General features: G+C 40.1%; 1 protein-coding gene across 2 annotated transcripts; it reads left to right on the forward strand.

The window, feature by feature from the left end:
* The first annotated feature begins 184 nt into the window (after positions 1–184).
* Positions 185–16,783, forward strand: LRRC31 (leucine rich repeat containing 31). 2 transcript variants are annotated; one of them, XM_085588027.1, is made up of 10 exons: positions 2,953–6,283; positions 6,645–6,899; positions 7,771–7,920; positions 8,284–8,451; positions 10,843–11,010; positions 11,888–12,055; positions 12,803–12,970; positions 14,021–14,188; positions 15,153–15,320; positions 16,467–16,783. In XM_085588027.1, the coding sequence occupies exons 1-10, from the start codon at positions 6,271–6,273 to the stop codon at positions 16,781–16,783; spliced, it is 1,743 nt and encodes a 580-aa protein (XP_085444153.1). In that variant the 5' UTR covers positions 2,953–6,270. The 2 variants fall into 2 exon arrangements, with proteins under 2 accessions (XP_085444154.1, XP_085444153.1); XM_085588028.1 differs by lacking the exon at positions 6,645–6,899 and having other exon boundaries at positions 185–6,283.
* The last annotated feature ends 1,530 nt before the right edge of the window (positions 16,784–18,313 follow it).

Below are 18,313 nucleotides of genomic sequence, written 5' to 3' on the forward strand. Positions count from 1 at the left end.
TCTGGCACAGATGCAGCATTGCTGTGTGCTGCAGTGAACTGTGACAAACACAGCTCACAAAAATGCTTCAGTGGTCCCTCTCCAGGGAAGAACAAGTTGTTCTTGCCTGGATGTTGCAGGCATCAGGCAGGAGAGCATTTCTGTACCACACAGTGGTCTGTGTGTCCCTCAGTATTCCTGCTCCTGCTGGGTGTCTTCACCTGAGGAAAAATGGCAAATCACCAAAGGAGGAGCAGAGACATGCAGGAAATTAGTTATGAAGAGAAATTAATGAGCTTTAGGTAGTTTGGGTACTACTCTAAAACTGAATTAAGAACAAGGAGATTCTCTCAATTAATTTCCAAAGAAATGTCAACTATTACCCATCTTTCTCAATTTCTGAAGTACCAGGATGTGACCTTTTGTTCCCTTTTGACAAAATCAATGGCAGACATAGCTCTGTTGATGGGATTTATGGTCTTCAAAAATGGAAGGTAAAAATTGTATTAGACAATTTTATTGTCTAATAATTAATAGACAGTTCAAAAATTACATTGGTTACCAAAATGCAGTGCTGAAATGGATTTGTAGAAGTAGAGAACCTGCTAAACTAGAGCCTAAGCAGGTTTTAATCCATTCTTTCTAAACACTGTCTGTCCTAAGTGGGGAATCTGTGAAAGAGTGATAATCCCTGTTTCTTCTTATCAAGTTTAGTGGAGCAAGATAAAAATCTACTTATCTCCACTTTAATGGAGATATATCATGAAATGAACAGAGACAGAACTTGATAAATGGCTTTTTATCACAGGTCAACCTGTCTTTTTCCAACATGTGATCTGTGTTTAGATATATCAGATTTTTAGCTAAACCTCACTTCCTTCCACATTTCCCCCAGAAAGGTCTAATCTAGAAGAGCACAGTTGCCAGAAGCAAAGTAAAGAGGGGGGGTGGTCTGATGGATGGGTTAGAAAGTCTGGGACCAGTTCAAAATTGAGCTTGAACAGAAGCTGTGCCCTAGGATTAGAAACAACCACCAGACTTTACAGTGCCACATTGCCTTGGAAATTGGGTCTTGGTCCACAAGAAATTGAAAAACAACCAGAGAAGGGAACAGGCAAACCTGTGTGGGTGTGACAGTAACGGACTGGGCTGTGCAGAATGTCCTTCAGGCTGGAACACTCCTTGGGAGTTAATTTTTTCCCCAATCCCTTGGTTGCAGGGTAGATGATTTTACTCCTTTCTGAGCTGCAGGACACTTAAAAGTGCCCACCTTTGTTATTGTCCTGTACTAAATTCACACTGACAAGGTCAGCAGATACTTCAAAGGGAACAGGTTGCAACATGATTGGTTGTTTAGTGGAAAAGCATTACATTTACTACTGTTCTTGAGAGAATTTTGGAGAGACTAGGTGAATTACATAGCTCTCTCATTCCCAAGGGAAATCTGGGAATTAATCAGGGAGAACTGGAGTCAAACTGCGAGCAAAACTGAAGCTACTCAATTTTACTTAGTGTGGCTGATCTCAATTCCAAAAGCCAATGAGTGAACCTCAGGGGTGAAACATGGCTAACCCTTGAAAATTCTTTTGAATTCCTTTGAAAAGTCAATTGACCACACATTGCTTGTGGAAAGATTACTGGATTTTATGTGACCTTGGATCCAAATAGTTTAGAAGGTCTGGATGTAAAACCATACAAGTTGAGATTTCAAAGACCTGAATTTTTGTTTGGCTAGCATGGTGTAAAATGGGACTGATACATTTTAGTCAAAACTTTCAAACTGACCATTTGCTGAAAGATAAAATGTATTGGTAAAATTAAATTTTAATGAAAGCTGCACCGCGCCATGTTCCTGTCAGTTACGGAATTTATGGACATAGCTTTTAAATCGGAGTAATAATTAATGAAGCAAATCACAATACACATAATACCTTTAATGAAAGCATTTAATAGTAGACATGTTTTCATATTTGCTTGTTTAATTATTTTTTTCATTACCTTTTGTATGGATTTAAGGTATTTTTGGACATGTAAAGGCAAGTAATGGCAGCATTGATATTGCATTCAAAAAGTATTGAACAAATACTTTTTTTAGTAGTAACTTTTGAAACAGCAGCTAGAATACAGAGATTGGATGGTGTCATTAAGGATGACCCTAAAAATGGTTTATAACCAGTTCCTATATCTGCATAAATTTGCTCTCTCTGGCAACACACATTCAGGTTGAGGTTCCACAGAATGTAATGGGAGTTTTGCTGAACTATCCAGCTCCATTATAGCAGATGGTACTGTATGGAGGTAACACTGATCCTGTGACTCTGTTGATTTGTAATTAGATTTCTAGTAATTAATATAGTTTGCAGGCCTTGTATGAACTCTGCAGATTGCCCATTCATGTAAATGATTAACTGAAAGGGGATTAATACTGGCAAAAGTTCAACCAAAAAGAATTTTCCAGACTGAAAATCTTTTCTATCAGTCTAGTATATTGTTGTAGAGACTGAAAGTTAAGCTTACATTTGTGTAGCTCCATTTTAAAAGGAGTAACTTGATATCTGAGTGTTAAAAATATCTGCACCGTGTGCATAAATGTACATTTGCTGCAATAAATCCCTAAGTCTTGCTTTTTATGGAATTCAAAATGCATATTCAATCTACTTCTTGTCACTACTATTTAATAGGAAGTAATGTAAATTCTAGTTTCGTAAAAAATAATATGGTTTAGAATTCTACAGTTTGTGTTTAGCTGCTCGTGCTGGAACATACAAAGACTGGAATTCTTACAACTATAATAAATCAGTGACAACAGGGGCTGTCACACAGCTCTGCACACAATCAGTTCATCCAGACTGATTATCACAATTGCAAGATTATCACAGAATCCCAGAATGATTTGGGTTCAAAGGGACTTTAAAGCTCATCCAGTTCCAAACCCCTGCCATGGGCAGGGGCACCTTTGCCTCTCCCAGGTTGCTCCAAACCCTATCCAACCTGGCCTTGAACCTGGCCTTGTCCTGCCAAGTGTGCAGCCCTTCAGGTCAGGCAGGCACTCCCTGGGGAATGGTCCTTCCAGCCATTGTGTGTGCAGTCTCTTCTGAAGGATTTTGTCTGGCCCTAAAGCCAATCCCTGCAGCTCTGTGGATCACCTGGCTATACAGAAAGTGTAAACATAAAGTCAGCGTAAATTAGTGGGTGACACAGATGTTTGGCACAAAGCAGCACAGCATCAGTGCCAGCTGAGGGATTCCCAGCTGTGTGAACAAGGCTGAATTCCCCTCCCTCTGCTATGAGGAGTCAAAGCCAGAGGATGAATGGAAGGGACAGAGCAGGAAAGAGAGGATGGAGAGAGCTGTGGAGAGCATGGTTTGATGATGTGGCTGGGAAAGATGAGGGCAGCAAACCTGATGTTAGAACAGGCCACTCTTCCCTTACCCTCCCTTAGCACTTGTGTTCTGAACCAGCACAGCTCGAGAGTGTGACACCTGGAACTGCCAAACCATGGGGCAATGAACATTTTTCCAGCTCCACCAATTCCTTGCTCCATGCAACTTCCCCCAACAAATCTGGCCAAGCAAGAGAATCCTGCAGAGGCAAAGCTGGGGAAGGGAACTGCCATGGAAGCAAACAAGGGTCACAGTGTTATTAAATGCTCTAGCACTCAGATTATCAAAAATCTCTAACAGATAAACAGCCCACATCATTACATTCTATATAAATATAAGGCCGAGTGCCTCCTTGACGTAACTATGATTGTGTGATAGCAAGGATGGGCTTAGTCCAGTGTGTTTAGACTCTCTATTATTTTAACCAGATGCTTGGGGGTTTGTTTTCCTTTAGTGGATAATAAGGGCCATCCAAAACAGAGTTGCTGATTTGCTTGGGTTTCATTGAAAGAGACACTACTAAAGGGAGAGGAAATCCCCAAAATGATACTCAGTGATTAAGCACATAGAATATTGGATTTCAGTGTTTGCAAATCCTTTTTTTCAAATGAACTTGTGGCACTAATCCTCTAATGGCATTATTTCTTTGGAATATATGCCGGATTAAGGAGTCACAATGAGGCAAAGTACAAAAATCCACATTAATCTCTCCCTGATAGATGCTGTGTGGGATGCAACTTAAACTATTTTGTTCCAAAATTGGTTCTGTTCCTAACCTTGCCCCAGGTCTAGACAGAGGGAAGAGCAGATATAAACAAGTGTGACACTGAGCACTTGGCAGATGGTCACAGGCCATTTAACTGGATAGAAAGGGGAAGGCATCTATTATTTTTAAACTCCAAAAGCTAAGCCTGCCCTGTGCTGTCCATGACATGCTGCAGGAAGCAGACACAGGGCTCTGACAGGCAGGGGCAGGACACCTGTTCACAAGTGTGCCAGGGAGGAGATGGACAGAGCAGCAAACAGGGCATGGCTGGGCCTGGCTGTCGTGATATATTACATTTTCACAGCTCAGCCTGGGCCTATTGCAAAGAGCTGCTCATGTTTACAGCCTAGTGCAGCCACCTCGCTCTCCTTAGCCTGCTTTTTTGGGGGTATAATCCTGTTAGCACCTCTTCTCTCATAGCTGATGTAAAAAAAGGTAAGGATTTGCTTTTTAGGAAGAGGAGACCAGGTCACTGTGGTTCCCTTCTCACCAGATTACAGGGATGCTGTCAGAGTGCCCTGGAATATTGTCACTGTCTTTCAACAGTGGTGAAAGAACTCAGCTCAAGTGGTGAAAGAACTTCTGAGTTGGCAGCACATCGCCTGAAATACTGATTTCAAAGCATGTAAGTTAGTCCAGCCTAACCACTGTAACTGGTTCTTAACATTGTTAAGCACAAACAAAAAACTGTTAAATTCAGTTCTTCACCAACAGAAATGCTGGGATTTTCCACTGTGCATAACTGAGATGCCTAGACACATGAATTAGCACAAATTCCTGATGTGGATACAGCTCTGTAGTGAGATGCTGATTTCAGAAACAGAGAGAGGACAGCTACTCCTGGTGTCAGAAAACCTTAAAGCCAACTTGGACATCCTTTCTGTTTGGGAATAGATGTGTGCCCTCCTTTTCTACAGGGAAAGATGGTTGATCACAATGGTTTTGTTCATTTCTAGCTGCTGTGAATGTTTCCCAGCATGGTACCTCTCATGGGCAAGAGGATTTTCCTGATATTCACTTTTCTCATCTTACCCTGTTGACTCCTTGGGGCACCCTGTGCCTTATTCCACCCTGTCTGAATCCTTTGTCTAGTTTCACCCTGAGTCAAGCTCTTCCTCAGGCTGGTGTCTGCTGGTTCAGCTGCTTGCAAATGAATTGTTTGTTTTATTTACCAGCTTTATCATTCCCCACCAAAATCACTCTAGTTTGCATATGTCTTTAGTGTATACAGATAGTGGATGGTCATTTGTATTAAGGAAATATAAATTATATTGCACCAGGTATAGACAAAGGTGAGCGGGAAATGATAAGGGAAATGGGAACTTTGCCACATGAGAGGAGAACAGTTTGGCTGGTTTAGCCTGCAAAAGGCAAGACCTCATAGACTGAAAAAGATTGTCAAGGCTAAAGAGATTCAGAATAAATGGCCATGAGTATGGTTCAAACAGAAATTTTAATGTTCACCATTGAGGAAATCAGACTTTAGGACAGACAGGCAAAAAAAAAGGTGTACTGGAATTTGAAGTATACATAAGGTGTGTCCAATGATTGTGTTGTAATGTTGTATCATGGTGTTGCCCAGAAGATGATTGTGACTTCTCTTGTGTCTCCCAAAATGATCAGGAGTGCCCGTCCTCCCTTTTTCTTACTGAGCTGTGCCTCCAGCACTATTGCTGACCAGTATGGACAAAAGGGGTGGGAAAACAAAGAGCTTTTCTTCAGGTACTCCTGTAATCTGATCTGTACAGTGACTCAGCCTCTCCTAACAGCAGCTGTCCCAGGAGCATGCAGTGGTGTGCGAGCAGTAGGGAAGATTTTGCTGCCACTTCCTTATTTCTGCCTTGAGAGCGATCTGAGCTGGGACATGATCGGAGCATTTAAATGGACTTCTCAACCCCAGGAACGGCAGACTTTGGAGTAGAGTACAGAGGAATAGAGACATCAGGAAAGAACCCACAAACCACTTGTGCAGAGCTGCTGCTGTCAAACTGATGAAGACAAACTGGTGAGGGAAAACTGCACGGAAAGTTCCTATTAAGGAAAGGAGTGAGGTTTTGTTTGCATGTCATGGCTCAACTATCCCACAAACCCTGAAAGTGCTGTAAAAACTGAAAAGTGTGCAAGGGAACCTCAGGTGTACCCATGGAAAAGACAGGTATGTTCTTTGTTTAAAATAATGTCTCTCTACAGCAGGAAATCACAGCCAGGGAAAGCAGGATTGCTCTACAGCTCAGTAACTGTGCATGTACATCAAGGTACATTGGTTTGTATAATTTTTGTATTTCTAAGGAATACAACTGTGACAACACATTAATGCCAGCTTTTAAACATTGCCTCAGCTTTTTGTGATAGTAAGTGCTCTTCTGTTAAACACTTGTATCATGACTATGATATATGGTTGATGGAGGCAACAGAGGTCAAATCTCAGGGCATCTACCATTATGAAAAAAGGTAAGCAAGAGTAAACATGAATAAATTCTAATTCACACTAATTCTGTCTGGTGATCCCCTGAAAGATGACCAGAACTGCCAGCATAGACATGAAGAGGACAACCCAAAGAGTTCCCCATTTGACTTTGTAATGAAACAGTTCCAAGGAAAGAAGTGTGCTCCTGAAAAAAGGAAAGAGCAGCCTTCAGCCATCAAACAGTTCTTCAAAGGCTTTGACTTTGGGAAATCTGAAGGCAAGGACATAAGGGAAATTGAAGAAACAGAAATAAATAATGATGGAGCTGATGATCAGAGTGAAAAGGAAGATCTCTCTGTAGAAGGTAATGCTGGTACAATAGTGAAACACATGTATATATTTTAATTTCATAGAAAATCGTCTGTTTTCTTGCTAGCCAAAATCCTGTACTTGCTGCCTACAGTTTATCCTCTAGCCAGGATTTACTTCTGATTGGAACATTATCAAGGATATACCTTCTGATCTGATAGATGCTAAGCAAGGAGTTAGGCTGAGGAAGGGTAAAGCTTTTGGGTGACTTCTCTCTTGATCTGCAATGTGAGAGCCAGTACTGAAGTCAGCTCACTAGTTCCAGAGCTAATTTGGTTTCAGAGCCAAGCTTTGAGCAGTAGCTTGGCCTGTTGTATTTAAGATGGGTCTCTGTCCTGCTGTCTTGTTAAAGCATTCTGAAGACAACAGGAGCAGATGTTTCCTATAACTTGGTACTGGGCAGAGGAAGGGAATGGGAATCCCTCATGGATGTTATTTTGCACACACAAGGATACTCTTGTAATGGAGTATCTATTACTATTTTTCAAAAGGAGATGAAAGGTGAAGCTTAGAACCCTGTCCTTTGTCCTAATGGGTCTGGGTCAGTTTGGGGAAATGATAGGAGGGCAGCTACTCACAGCAGAGAGTGGATTGCTATTTTCTGTATTTTTTTGCTTTGTGAAGCTCAGAAAAGCAGGAACTACCTTACACAGATGTTGTATAAAAATGTAGCAAAACCTTTGTACTGATTTGATCTATAGTGATCTTATCAGTCAGGTTGTTGGTCCACATTGATGAAAAATAGAGCCTGCTTTATTGTCAGATATAATTAATTTCCTAAAGTCTTCACCTGGCAGCCTCAGGCAGGTTTTACACCTTGTGTTTATTAGGAGATATAACCAGGGCTCTATTTTTTTGTTGCTCAGATGGACTATCACATCTCACTTCTGAAGCAGAGTCACCATCTGGTGAGCAGAGATTTAACCAGTTCATGGAGAAACTGGGAAAGAAACCCAGCAGCAAGAATCTGGATCTAAATAATTGTGCACTAAATGCAGCAGATATAACAGAGCTAGGTAAATGCACATTTTATTCAAAGAATCACTTCATGTATTTCTTTAATTTTTATTTGCCTGTCCTATAATTCCCTCTACTCTTTTCCCTTCCCTGTCTTTTATACAGGCCATTTCATCTAATGGTCCCAAATCTCTGAGAAATATTAATTCATAAATTATATTAGTTATGTAATATATATAAATATGGAAATCATCTAGGTCTGTGAAGCAGATGGATGTCCTTACACTTATGACAAGAAAAGTGAGGTACAAATTGTCATGGCTTTATAATTCTGTATTGATTGTAGAAAATATCTCAATATTAAGATGTATTGATATCCAGGGTGTGCAAACAGAAAAGCTTTTTCTTTTCTTTCCTTACAGCTTCTTTACTGCCATTTCTCCCAGAGCTGGAAGAGATCAGCCTGTCCTGGAATGGTTGTGCTGGAGGAACTTTGAAAGCTCTCACTGCCCAACTTCATCATGTGAACCTGTTAAAAGTCCTCCGACTTAACAACTGCAGGCTGACAGCTGAGGATGTCATCTCCTTGGGTACAGGATTTCATTTACATTTTCTTCCAGATATCCTGGGGCTAATGTAACCCATCTCATCTCTTCCTACATCCCACTCCTTCTGCTTCCACAGTGGGCAAAGTGAACTGCTGTGAAACAGTCAAAACTTGGGTTTATGGGTGACCTTACACCTTTAGGTAGCTCTGCAGAGTTCATTCCTCAGGGTGTGAAGCTTTCATACTCAGAAGGGAACAGAATCCAGTCCTATTTGCAGAAAAGAATATTTTTAATTTGGATTGGTTTTTTTGCCTAGAAGCAGAGTCAATCACAATAGGTCAACTTACGTTTTGGAGCTGCACGAGAGGTGTGTGCTCATCATGAAAACCCCAACGATCTTTTGGGAGAAATCTTAAAACCAGATGTGCTGCCTCAGAGCTTTATTAATTGTTTTTATGTAATGTTTTTTCAAGTCTGGGAGAAGCTTATTCCTCTGGTTGCTTCTTTGCTTGGGGTGCCTGCACCCTGCCTTCTGCAAAGCATGAGATGGAAAGGTTTTTGAGGTGGTGTTGCACACTCAGGTTCTGGCATGGAGTCACCTCTGGGCCTGGAGTTTACTCTAAAGTGGATCTGTGGTTTCTATTTAAAAGAAGGGAATACACAGTCAACTAGAAATTATAAAAGTTATTGCTTATTTTGTAAGTTCTAAACTGGATCTGAGTTATAAAGCTGGGCTTTGTTTGTGTCATTCATATCCAAGCCTTTTCCAGGAAAGGTTCAGAAATAAAATTACATACATGGTGGTAGATCAAAAGTGAGTCATGCAATCTCCTGGGGAGGAAATAAGCATCTATACAAAAACTGGTGAAAATATCTGCTGTGTTTCTGATGAGTATGAAATCTGTATTTAATTTTCTACTATTTTTTCAAATTTATTTCATTATATTCCAAACCTTTCTCATAGATTTTTTTTTGTTGAGGTTATTTTTCCAATTGATTCACTCTGCCAGGTTCTTCAGGGCTGTTTCCTTCCCAGTTCGGTTTAGCTTCTGCTGGGACAGACACAAAATTGATCACAGAAATTGAATTTCCAGACAAAATGTGATGCCCTTGACACATGGAATAGCAACAGTCAGTTTGCATTGATTTTGCCTGTGATTTTGAAAACAGTTTGTGTTTTTAGGCCAATCCTGGCTGTGTGACCTTGTCCACATCTCTCTGCAGAAATGTGGCCTCTTGTGGACTCAGCACATCCTGCTTAGAAATCAATGTCTGAAATATAACCATAATATCAACCTATTCTATGTGGTTCCTCAGAGCTTGACTGTGAAAGGTGATAGGAAACAATTCCTGGAGTTATAAATGTGTCTGGAGCTCTATAGTCCTGTCAAACAGAAAAAGGCTATGCTACTCTTCTTAACTGTAGAGCATTGATCAGTATTCAACACTGAGGCAATAATTTAAAATAAATGCAAAAATAAAAATTAAGATGTGACCTTTTCTCTCAAACCCAGATATTCATTTACGGAAGTAATTATTTTTCTATTATAAATCTTTTGTGAGAAATTAATTATGAAAACCACATAGACATGAAAGGATATTATTGTTAAAATACAACTCTCAATTATTAGACTTTAGATCAAAAAATTGTGTATGACACTTTGAAATTGCATTTGCATATGGTCTGATTATTTGATCTTTCTTGGGAATGAGTTTATGCAAATATGCTCTGCCTCCCCCCTCTACAAAGTTAGGAAGCTGGATTTTACAGTAGGATGTTAGTATTTCAAATAAGCACTAACAGAGTTCACACTGACAGGTGTGTCAAGCCTTGAAAAGGCTGATTTTTCTGAATGTAGTAAAAGTTAGTTCTGTTTGCCTTGATATCATGGGAACATTAGTTTGAGTAAAAACAATGCTCATCTTGGTTTCCTATGAAGTGAGTCAGAAATTCCTGCCAGAAATGAAAATTTCATGTTTCAGAAATAGTTGTGAGAGGAATTCTTTTGTTCCCTCCAAAATAACCTTTGTACACAGTACAGAGGATGTTGGAAATTTGCCAAATAAAACAGAGCAGAACTCTCCAGGACAGTAAATTCAGACTTGTCACTTGTATTGATTTCCCTGTAGACTGGACTTTCTGGACCCAGCACAGGCCAAACAGCCTGATGAGGGTTTGGGAACCTGAATAAATTTCAGGTTTGTGTGCACTGTGACAATGACTTGTGATCTATGTTACTCGTTAGACAATGTGAGATTTTATACAACATTGTTGCACAAGCAATAATTCATTTATTTAACAATTTTCCTGGCAAGACATTAATCATAAAGTAATTTGAGTATTAGGTAGCTAACCTTCCTCTTTAATATATTCCAAACATGCATGCACTAAAATTAATAAACAGAATGAATAATTCTAAACTTCTGTTGCAGGAGAGGCATTTGAAATTGTTTCTCAGCTTGAAGAACTAGACTTATCATGGAACAGTAACATAGGTGGAAAACTGTCACTGCTGACAAAAAAACTTCAGGAAGCATGCAAATTAAAATGTCTGAAAATTACAGACTGTAACCTGACAGCAAAGGATGGAGAATCCCTTGGTATGTGTGACCATGGAGCTGGACTGAGTCTGGCATCACAAAAATGGAATTTATTTGACTTAGATAATGGCTGTATTTAACTCATTATCAGTGAAAAGTTAATTTATTTCAAGTTCTGCATTATAACAGTATTTATGAAGTGGGGATTTAATGCACTTCCTTCCAAAGAAGAAAGTTGTTCTCTCTAATCATATGAGGGAAGGTTGAGAAGACCTAAACCACAGTCTGGCTGCCTCAGTGGTCCAGGGTTTCTGGATCCTTTGACACCTTCAGCAAAAAATGTGTGCCAGAATTTCCAACACTAATTACTTAAAATTAAACAGCTGAATATGTAATTAGCCATGGGATTGGAAAGAAGGTCTGAGGATTGGGAATTTAGGCAGAGTTAGCAACCAGTGACCACTCTTCCCTTCTGTCCTCTCACCTTAGCAGCTTAATCCTGTGTGGTCTTTTTATCTCATTGTGTGTTTTAAAAGGTGTTTGCTCAGTAAAGAGAAGCCCCATGGCTCTCATCTCCACTACAGGAGGAGCTCCATATGTAACAGACATTGCTATATATTTTCATTAGAAAATTTTATTTCTGTTTGTATTTCTGTTGTTTTTTTTTTCCTGTGCATTTTACTAACAGTCCCTGTATTTTTTCACTTTTATTTTTATAAATGTTTTTCACAGATTTTCATTATTCCTAGTCTTTATTTTACTGAGTTGTTTAGGTAGAACAGAAACTTAGCAAATCTAAACCACACTGACAGGCAAACCCTAGCCATGTCTTCCTGTTTATCATAGTGCTGCATTTTTCTAGGGTTCATCTGCATGTATTCTAGACAATTACCAATTCTGGTTTTCTTTTGTTTTCTTTTTTTTTTTTTTTCCACAGCTGAACTTCTAAATGTGATCCCAAACCTTGAAGTATTAGACATCTCTATCAACAAAAACATTGGCTGCAGCATGAAGGTTATTGCTCAGAATCTGAAAAATGTGCCAGGCTTGAAAGAGTTAAACTTGCACATGTGTGGATTAAAGCAAGACAGCCTCCAGGGCTTAGGTTAGACTTTATGTTCAGAAAACTTTCATTTTGAATAACTTGTACATCTGAAAACCATTTAAGAAAGGCAATGAGGTGGGATTTTGCTGATGGTTTGGCAGTACTAATGGGCAATCATGATTTGCTGTTTGAGCACTGGTAAAAGACTACAGGGCCTTTCAGCAGGAGCTCAATTTATCTCCCCTGAGCTGAAGCTTGTGAAAGTCAGTGGGGAGAGTCACCCTCCACACCATTAATCTGAGACACATCTCAGGGCTGTGGCTGTGGATGTGCTTCCTCTTTCATCAGAGAGAACATAGACAAGGACACAGACAGGCCAGCTAACTTTTAACAAGCTAATCCTGCTTTCCAAAGGAAATCCAAATTCGCCATTACCACTTAAAGTGTCCACTGAAGCCACATGAAATGGTCTTGTTATCTGTGTCTCTCCCTAGTGGATGTGGCAAAACAACTGGCATTCATGAACACAAGCAGCAGTAATTTCTGCAAAAGGCTGAGGATTGACTGGATGTGGGGGATGAACTGGCCTCACCTTCACCTGCTCTCCCAGAGAAGAATGGAGCTGCATGGACAGGGAGGCTTTGCTGCATTACTGAATGTCTGCTGTGATTATACCCTAAAGCTTAGCCCAGGAGCTTTGCCTGCAATACCTTGTGCAAACTTTGACGTTGAAGCAAATAAAAGCCAAAGCCCTGACCAGTTTGACAGCAGCAGCCAGTGACCAGAGTGTTCCCTTTTGCATTTCAGACACTGCTTTGCAGCACCTCACAGAGCTAAGGAAATTAGACATCTCGTGTAACAGAGAGCTTGGTGGCGGCTTTAAAGCATCAACAGCTCATTTGGCCAGCTTGAAAAATCTGGAAGTCCTTGATCTTCACCAGTGCTGTGTCACAGAAGAGGACATGACTGTTTTGTGTAAGGACATGTTGAGGAAATTCATTAATGGTCTTGGTTTTGTCTTCTGAAAATATCTCAAAGACATAAAAATTCTGCCTGGCAGAAGAGCTGAGCTCAGTACTTTTTTCATTAGGCAGCTCTGAAAATGCAGTGTGGGGGAGAGCTTTCTTGATCAATGTGGAATGGATTTTTTTGCTGAACAAAAGGAAATCTCAGAGTGTCTGATCCCATGTGGAACTAAGGACCTGAATCTGCCATGATTCAGACCACAATGGGAATGTGGGAACTTCCACCAAACACTACTTTTTTTTGATAATCAAACATTTAGGAAATATCCAGGGGCAGCTCCCACAGTGGTTTAAGTTGGATGGATCCATGGTAATATAACTGCCTAAAACTCCCTTGGTGAGTAGCACACTGAGAAGAGGCTGATTTTAGGAGCTCTTGCATTGCTGCTGCTGTGTGCTTTCTCCACAGGTTGAATTGATGTAACTATAAACACTACTATGAAGAAAAAGGCATTTTCCAATCAATTTGTGAGACAGTTTATTTTTTTTTCTCTGTTATCATAACTTTGTTTTTACTTTTAACATCAACAAATCCCATGAGTCAAAGCCTATATTGCCCACATCCTATTTTCCATGACAAAGAAGGTAACTTGAACATATGATGATGAAGCTTTAGGATATATTAAATATTAGTAGTAACAATCATGATTTATTTTTAATTTATTTTATAATAGAGAATAATAACATTAAGACAAAGAAGTTTCAGTTAGCAATGAAGACATTTGGAAATTCCCTACTTCACCCAGAATATTTGCAGGAAGCCATGTTGTGAAAACCTTCTGCATAGTATGGAATACTTAACTTCTGAAACAGTTCTACTGACAATGACAAGGCTATTTATGGTCTAAAACATTACTCACCATGAATTTGAGTGTAAAAACTCAGCTGGTCTTGACTTTTGGATTGATTTATAAAGAAAAGAAATTATGTCAGGCAAATATACAACTACACATTTGTTATGGATCAGTGACTGTCTAATAAATATTTTGTGGTTTTGCAGCCCAGGTGATACCTTTACTCTCCAATCTTCAAGAGCTGAATTTATCCTCGAATAAAAATGCAGGATTCTCATCAGATCCTCTTCTGGGCAGGCTCAGGTTTTTACCAAAGCTGAGATCTGTGACCATCAGCAATTGTGGCTTAGGTGAAGAGTCCCTTTCATCACTAGGTAGGAATGTTTCTTTAAAGTGTGCCCGTTCTCTGTGAATCCCTGTAGGACAAAGCATTCCCTTCTCCTTTGGCTGAACTCAGAGGATCATGGTTGCATTATACCTCAGGTCCTGAGTGAAAAATCCTGTGATGAAACCAGTGCTTCATAGGACCAGGTTGCAAGGGAAGAGAATTGTATGACTTCCTCTACTACACCTGAGTTTTCTTAGTCCTTTGTCTGATAGTGAGCTTTTATATACTCCTTAAATTTGGGGAAAAAAGAAAAACATTATTTTATATTATGCTAGTCTGGAAGTAAAATTTTGTTGAGAGTATTTTACCTCACTGCAAGTGAAAATTTCAGTAGAAACTTTCTGGGGTAGAATTCAGCATGGGACAGTGGAGGAAATGACTACAGTGGTGGAAAAGATATTGCACAGCTGTGAAGAAAAGTTCAATCTAACACAGGATATGTAAATTCAGCCTCTTTTGCCTACTTATTGCAAATCTCTGTGGATTAGTGGCCTTTGATAGTTGTTCCATATGGCACATGAAATCTTAGTACAGAGGGATCTCTCAGTTCTGTGTCTCGTGCACTTGTATTTCATACTGTTACTCGTGACATTAAACCTGGAGTAAGATTTGACTGCCTCCAGCAGAAGCAGTAGCAAGCTAAGCTGGTCAGAGGTCCTTGCAGAAAGAGCATTATGTTTATATCACTACAGTTATGTAAGAGTGACAATGTGGAAATCAGAGCTGTCAAAAGATACAGAGCATCTCACCTTAAATAGTGAGTTCACAGAAAAAAAAAAAAATCACTGTATTTAAATTGTCTGACTTTTATTGGGATAAAAGAATTCATTCTAAGCAAAAGCAGTCAGGTTGTTAGGATCTTACTTATGGGTGAATTGCAGGTGAGGTGTCTGTTGAGGCCATGTTGTTTTCTCTTAGTAAGCAGAAGTTGCTGGTCTTAATCTTTTCAGCTGAGGCTGCCCTTCACCTTCCTGAACTGGAGATATTAGACCTTTCTTGGAATAAGTGCGTTGGTGGGAACCTAAAGCTGCTTTTGGGAGCACTAAAGCTTGCAACGGAGATTCAAGTGTTAAGACTGAGCAGCTGTAACCTGGTGGCTGAAGATTTGGCACTTCTAAGTAAGTATAACATGGTATTTACTAGCACTAAAGGAACTAGGGCATTTAGAACACAATTCAGAAGGGGCTTGTTCCATGGGCTGAGCACGTTTTTCCATAAATCAAATGAAAACATGGAAAATACGGAGTATTTTTCCCACAAAGGGATTTCATTTTTCTGTGTGTCCTGGACATGTCCAGTGGAAAAGCTGAAAAGGCTAAATTGCAAAGAATCTTTAAGCACTTTTATCTACTAATACAAAAAAAAAAAATCACACGAAGCATAATTTAGAAAATGTTTTTTATATCAAATATTTAAAGCTGCATCTGATGAGTTTTATTTTGCTCGGATGCTGTTTTATGGCTCAGTACTTTAGAGAAAATATCTGTGCTGACAGGAATACTACCAGCTCCCAGCCATTAGGTGGGTTTCTAGAGCTGGACTACTGGGGGACAATTAAACCAGAAAAGTTTTCACCTACCTCTTAGCAGCTGCTAAGAAATACTTGAAAATGGGAACCTGATAAAGAAATAAATTCTATTATTCTTTTAAAAACTTGCTAATTTTATACTCCTCCTTCTGAGTCTGTGGGCCTGACTCAGGGGTTTGAGTGTCTGACATTGGCAATTGCTGTGTGACAACTGTAAACCCCTGGAATGTGAAATCTGGTGAGGTGAAGCCCAAATATTTTTGACTTTAAAAACCATCACCCCTGATGGGTGTCTCCTTTGCCAAGCATATGTTAAGGACCCCTTTAGGGTATATTTGTCCCTCCCACAGTGAGAGGTGGCTGTTGTAGTCAGTCATGCAGCCTCACCTAGTTTTGCTTTCCTCTTTCTAAATTTCCTTGTAAAGTCTGTCTGCCTCTTACAATTGGCACTCAATGTAACATCCTTCCAGTTGACTCCAAGGTTTTCAGGTGGCCACACACTTTTAACTCAATACTTTGTTCCTTTTGAACTGCCTGTGTTTTAAGTGTTGTAAACTCCTTCAGCTGTTATAAAACTGTCTTTCTGAGATCAGCAGCAAGTTTATGTTGTTGAGGAGTTAAATCTTGCTGTTTGACTGCTGAAATGAGGTATTAAAATAGCATTCTCTTTTCTGAGAAGCTTTTAAAGCAGTTACCAGGATTTATTAATTGTGTTTGTGTCTGTCATCTCTTGCAGCATCCCTGAGGCAAGATGGCCATTTAGCCAGATTACAGAAGCTGGATTTGAGTTATAACAACATCTCTGATGAAGGCTGGGCTGTTTTCTGCCAAGGTTTAGGAGCATTCAAGGAACTCTCAGAGCTGGATGTGAGCCTCCGGCCGTCGTCCTGCAGGGACTGTGGGCCGTGGTTTGGGGAGCTGTTGGCAGCACTGACACAGCTGCCAGCCTTGGCAGAGCTGGCCATGCAAAGATGGGCCCTTTCAGAGTCCCAGAGGAAACAAATGGAAGGCTTTAATCAAGACAACAAAAGAAACATTCGTTTGGACTGTTGATGAAGGTTGGAGGTGTCTGAAAGGCCTTTTGGGAGCAGCACGTGAAGCAAGCATTACATGTGGCTGACTTGGAACTGACTGCAGTTTGTAATAATCTCTTGAAATAGTTTTGCAGTTATTGAAAACTGTTATTTGACCTTCTGCAACATCAATCATTCAATTTCATAATGTTCTTTCAGATCTCTGGGCCACACTTTCTCTACTCAATCTTCATGTTGTGAATATTGGCAAGGCCACTGCCCACAGAGCAGTGCTGGGGTCAGTGGGAGGGGCTGGGGTTTGTGTTGATGCAGGTGGGTGGGCAGTGTGAATGTGGCCTCAGAAAATACCTCTAATGTGAAAATACTTGAAACATCCATGTTTTAAATTTTAGTTTCTTCTCCCCTCAAACTTTTGCCTCTTTGTGAATTAATTGAATCATAAGTTGGAGATTTGGCATCCATCCTAACAATTCAACATTATAGATTAATCCAGGAAGGAGAATACAGAAGGAGCTCTGCTCTGGCCCTTGATACCATCTCATAGTGTAGATGAGTCCTGTGTAGAGAATCAGCGTAAAATCAAGGTAAGAAACACTTAATTGGTGTCTTTGCATGTCTCGGGGCAAGGAAAAACCTATGGTACATTAAATCAGAGATATGTCCTGCTACTTCAACAAGAATTTTGGTTACAGAGAAATCAGTAAGTGCCAAATTCTGGCACAGTCACTTGTGTCATGGAGCATGTTAACCCACACGTGAGCTCCAGCACTGCAGTGGGATTATTCATTGGTAAGGTATTTTAGGAAGTAAAGATATTAGATCTGCCCACTGAGTGAGGAGTCTTAGAGAAATCCTGAGGCAGCTTGAGGGATAAAGTACTGCTCAATTAGCTCTGAGCATCTCTACATGCTGCAGCAGTGTCCTGGAGGAGTGGCACAACAGGATCATTCAGTGGCATCTTTCTAACTTGCTAAGGCCCCCCTCAGCAAGTTCTCCCTTGCAGATGCTGATCAATATTCAGCTTTCAGTCCAACATCTGCTTTTTCCTGTTCAGGGCTATAACCAGAAGCTGACTGTGCTGATACCTATTGATCATTTAATCCATGATTTCATGTAAGAGTCACCCTGGACTTCCTGGTTCCACTTTCAGTTCCACTTGAAAAATGCACTTGGCTCCCCTGATTTGAGAAATGTGAGTTGAACTCACATTTCTCAGTCGGGGGCAGCAAGGAATTGCTGTGTGGGATCCTAAGCCTCTGAGATAAAGCAAAGACCCTCTGCTTCATTTAGGGCTAACAAGAGAGATGTTCAAGCAGTGTCATAAGCCAGGACAGTTGTTCTAAAGAGGAAAAACCATCATGTCTGTTTAACAGCATCACACCAACCTGTTCTCTTTATCACTTGTCTTCACACGACTTTCCTCCTCAAATCCACCTTTGATCCAACTGGGAAATTGATATTTTATCTGTTTTGTGAGAATTTCTCTGAATGAATCCTTTCCCACTTGAATCTCTCTCTCCAGTTTACCTTTATTGTCCACTTTCTGTTG

The sequence above is a fragment of the Lonchura striata genome, chromosome 9, assembly GCF_050655825.1.
Source record: "Lonchura striata isolate lonStrDom1 chromosome 9, ASM5065582v1, whole genome shotgun sequence".
Classification (NCBI taxonomy): Eukaryota; Metazoa; Chordata; class Aves; order Passeriformes; family Estrildidae; genus Lonchura; species Lonchura striata.

What these genes read in the sequence shown, in the direction of transcription:
- LRRC31 (XM_085588027.1), top strand. An exon ending in TGAGGATGTCATCTCCTTGG is followed by an intron (nt 8,452 to 10,842) that starts GTACAGGATTTC and finishes CTTCTGTTGCAG; the next exon opens with GAGAGGCATTTGAAATTGTT. An exon ending in AGAGGACATGACTGTTTTGT is followed by an intron (nt 12,971 to 14,020) that starts GTAAGGACATGT and finishes GTGGTTTTGCAG; the next exon opens with CCCAGGTGATACCTTTACTC.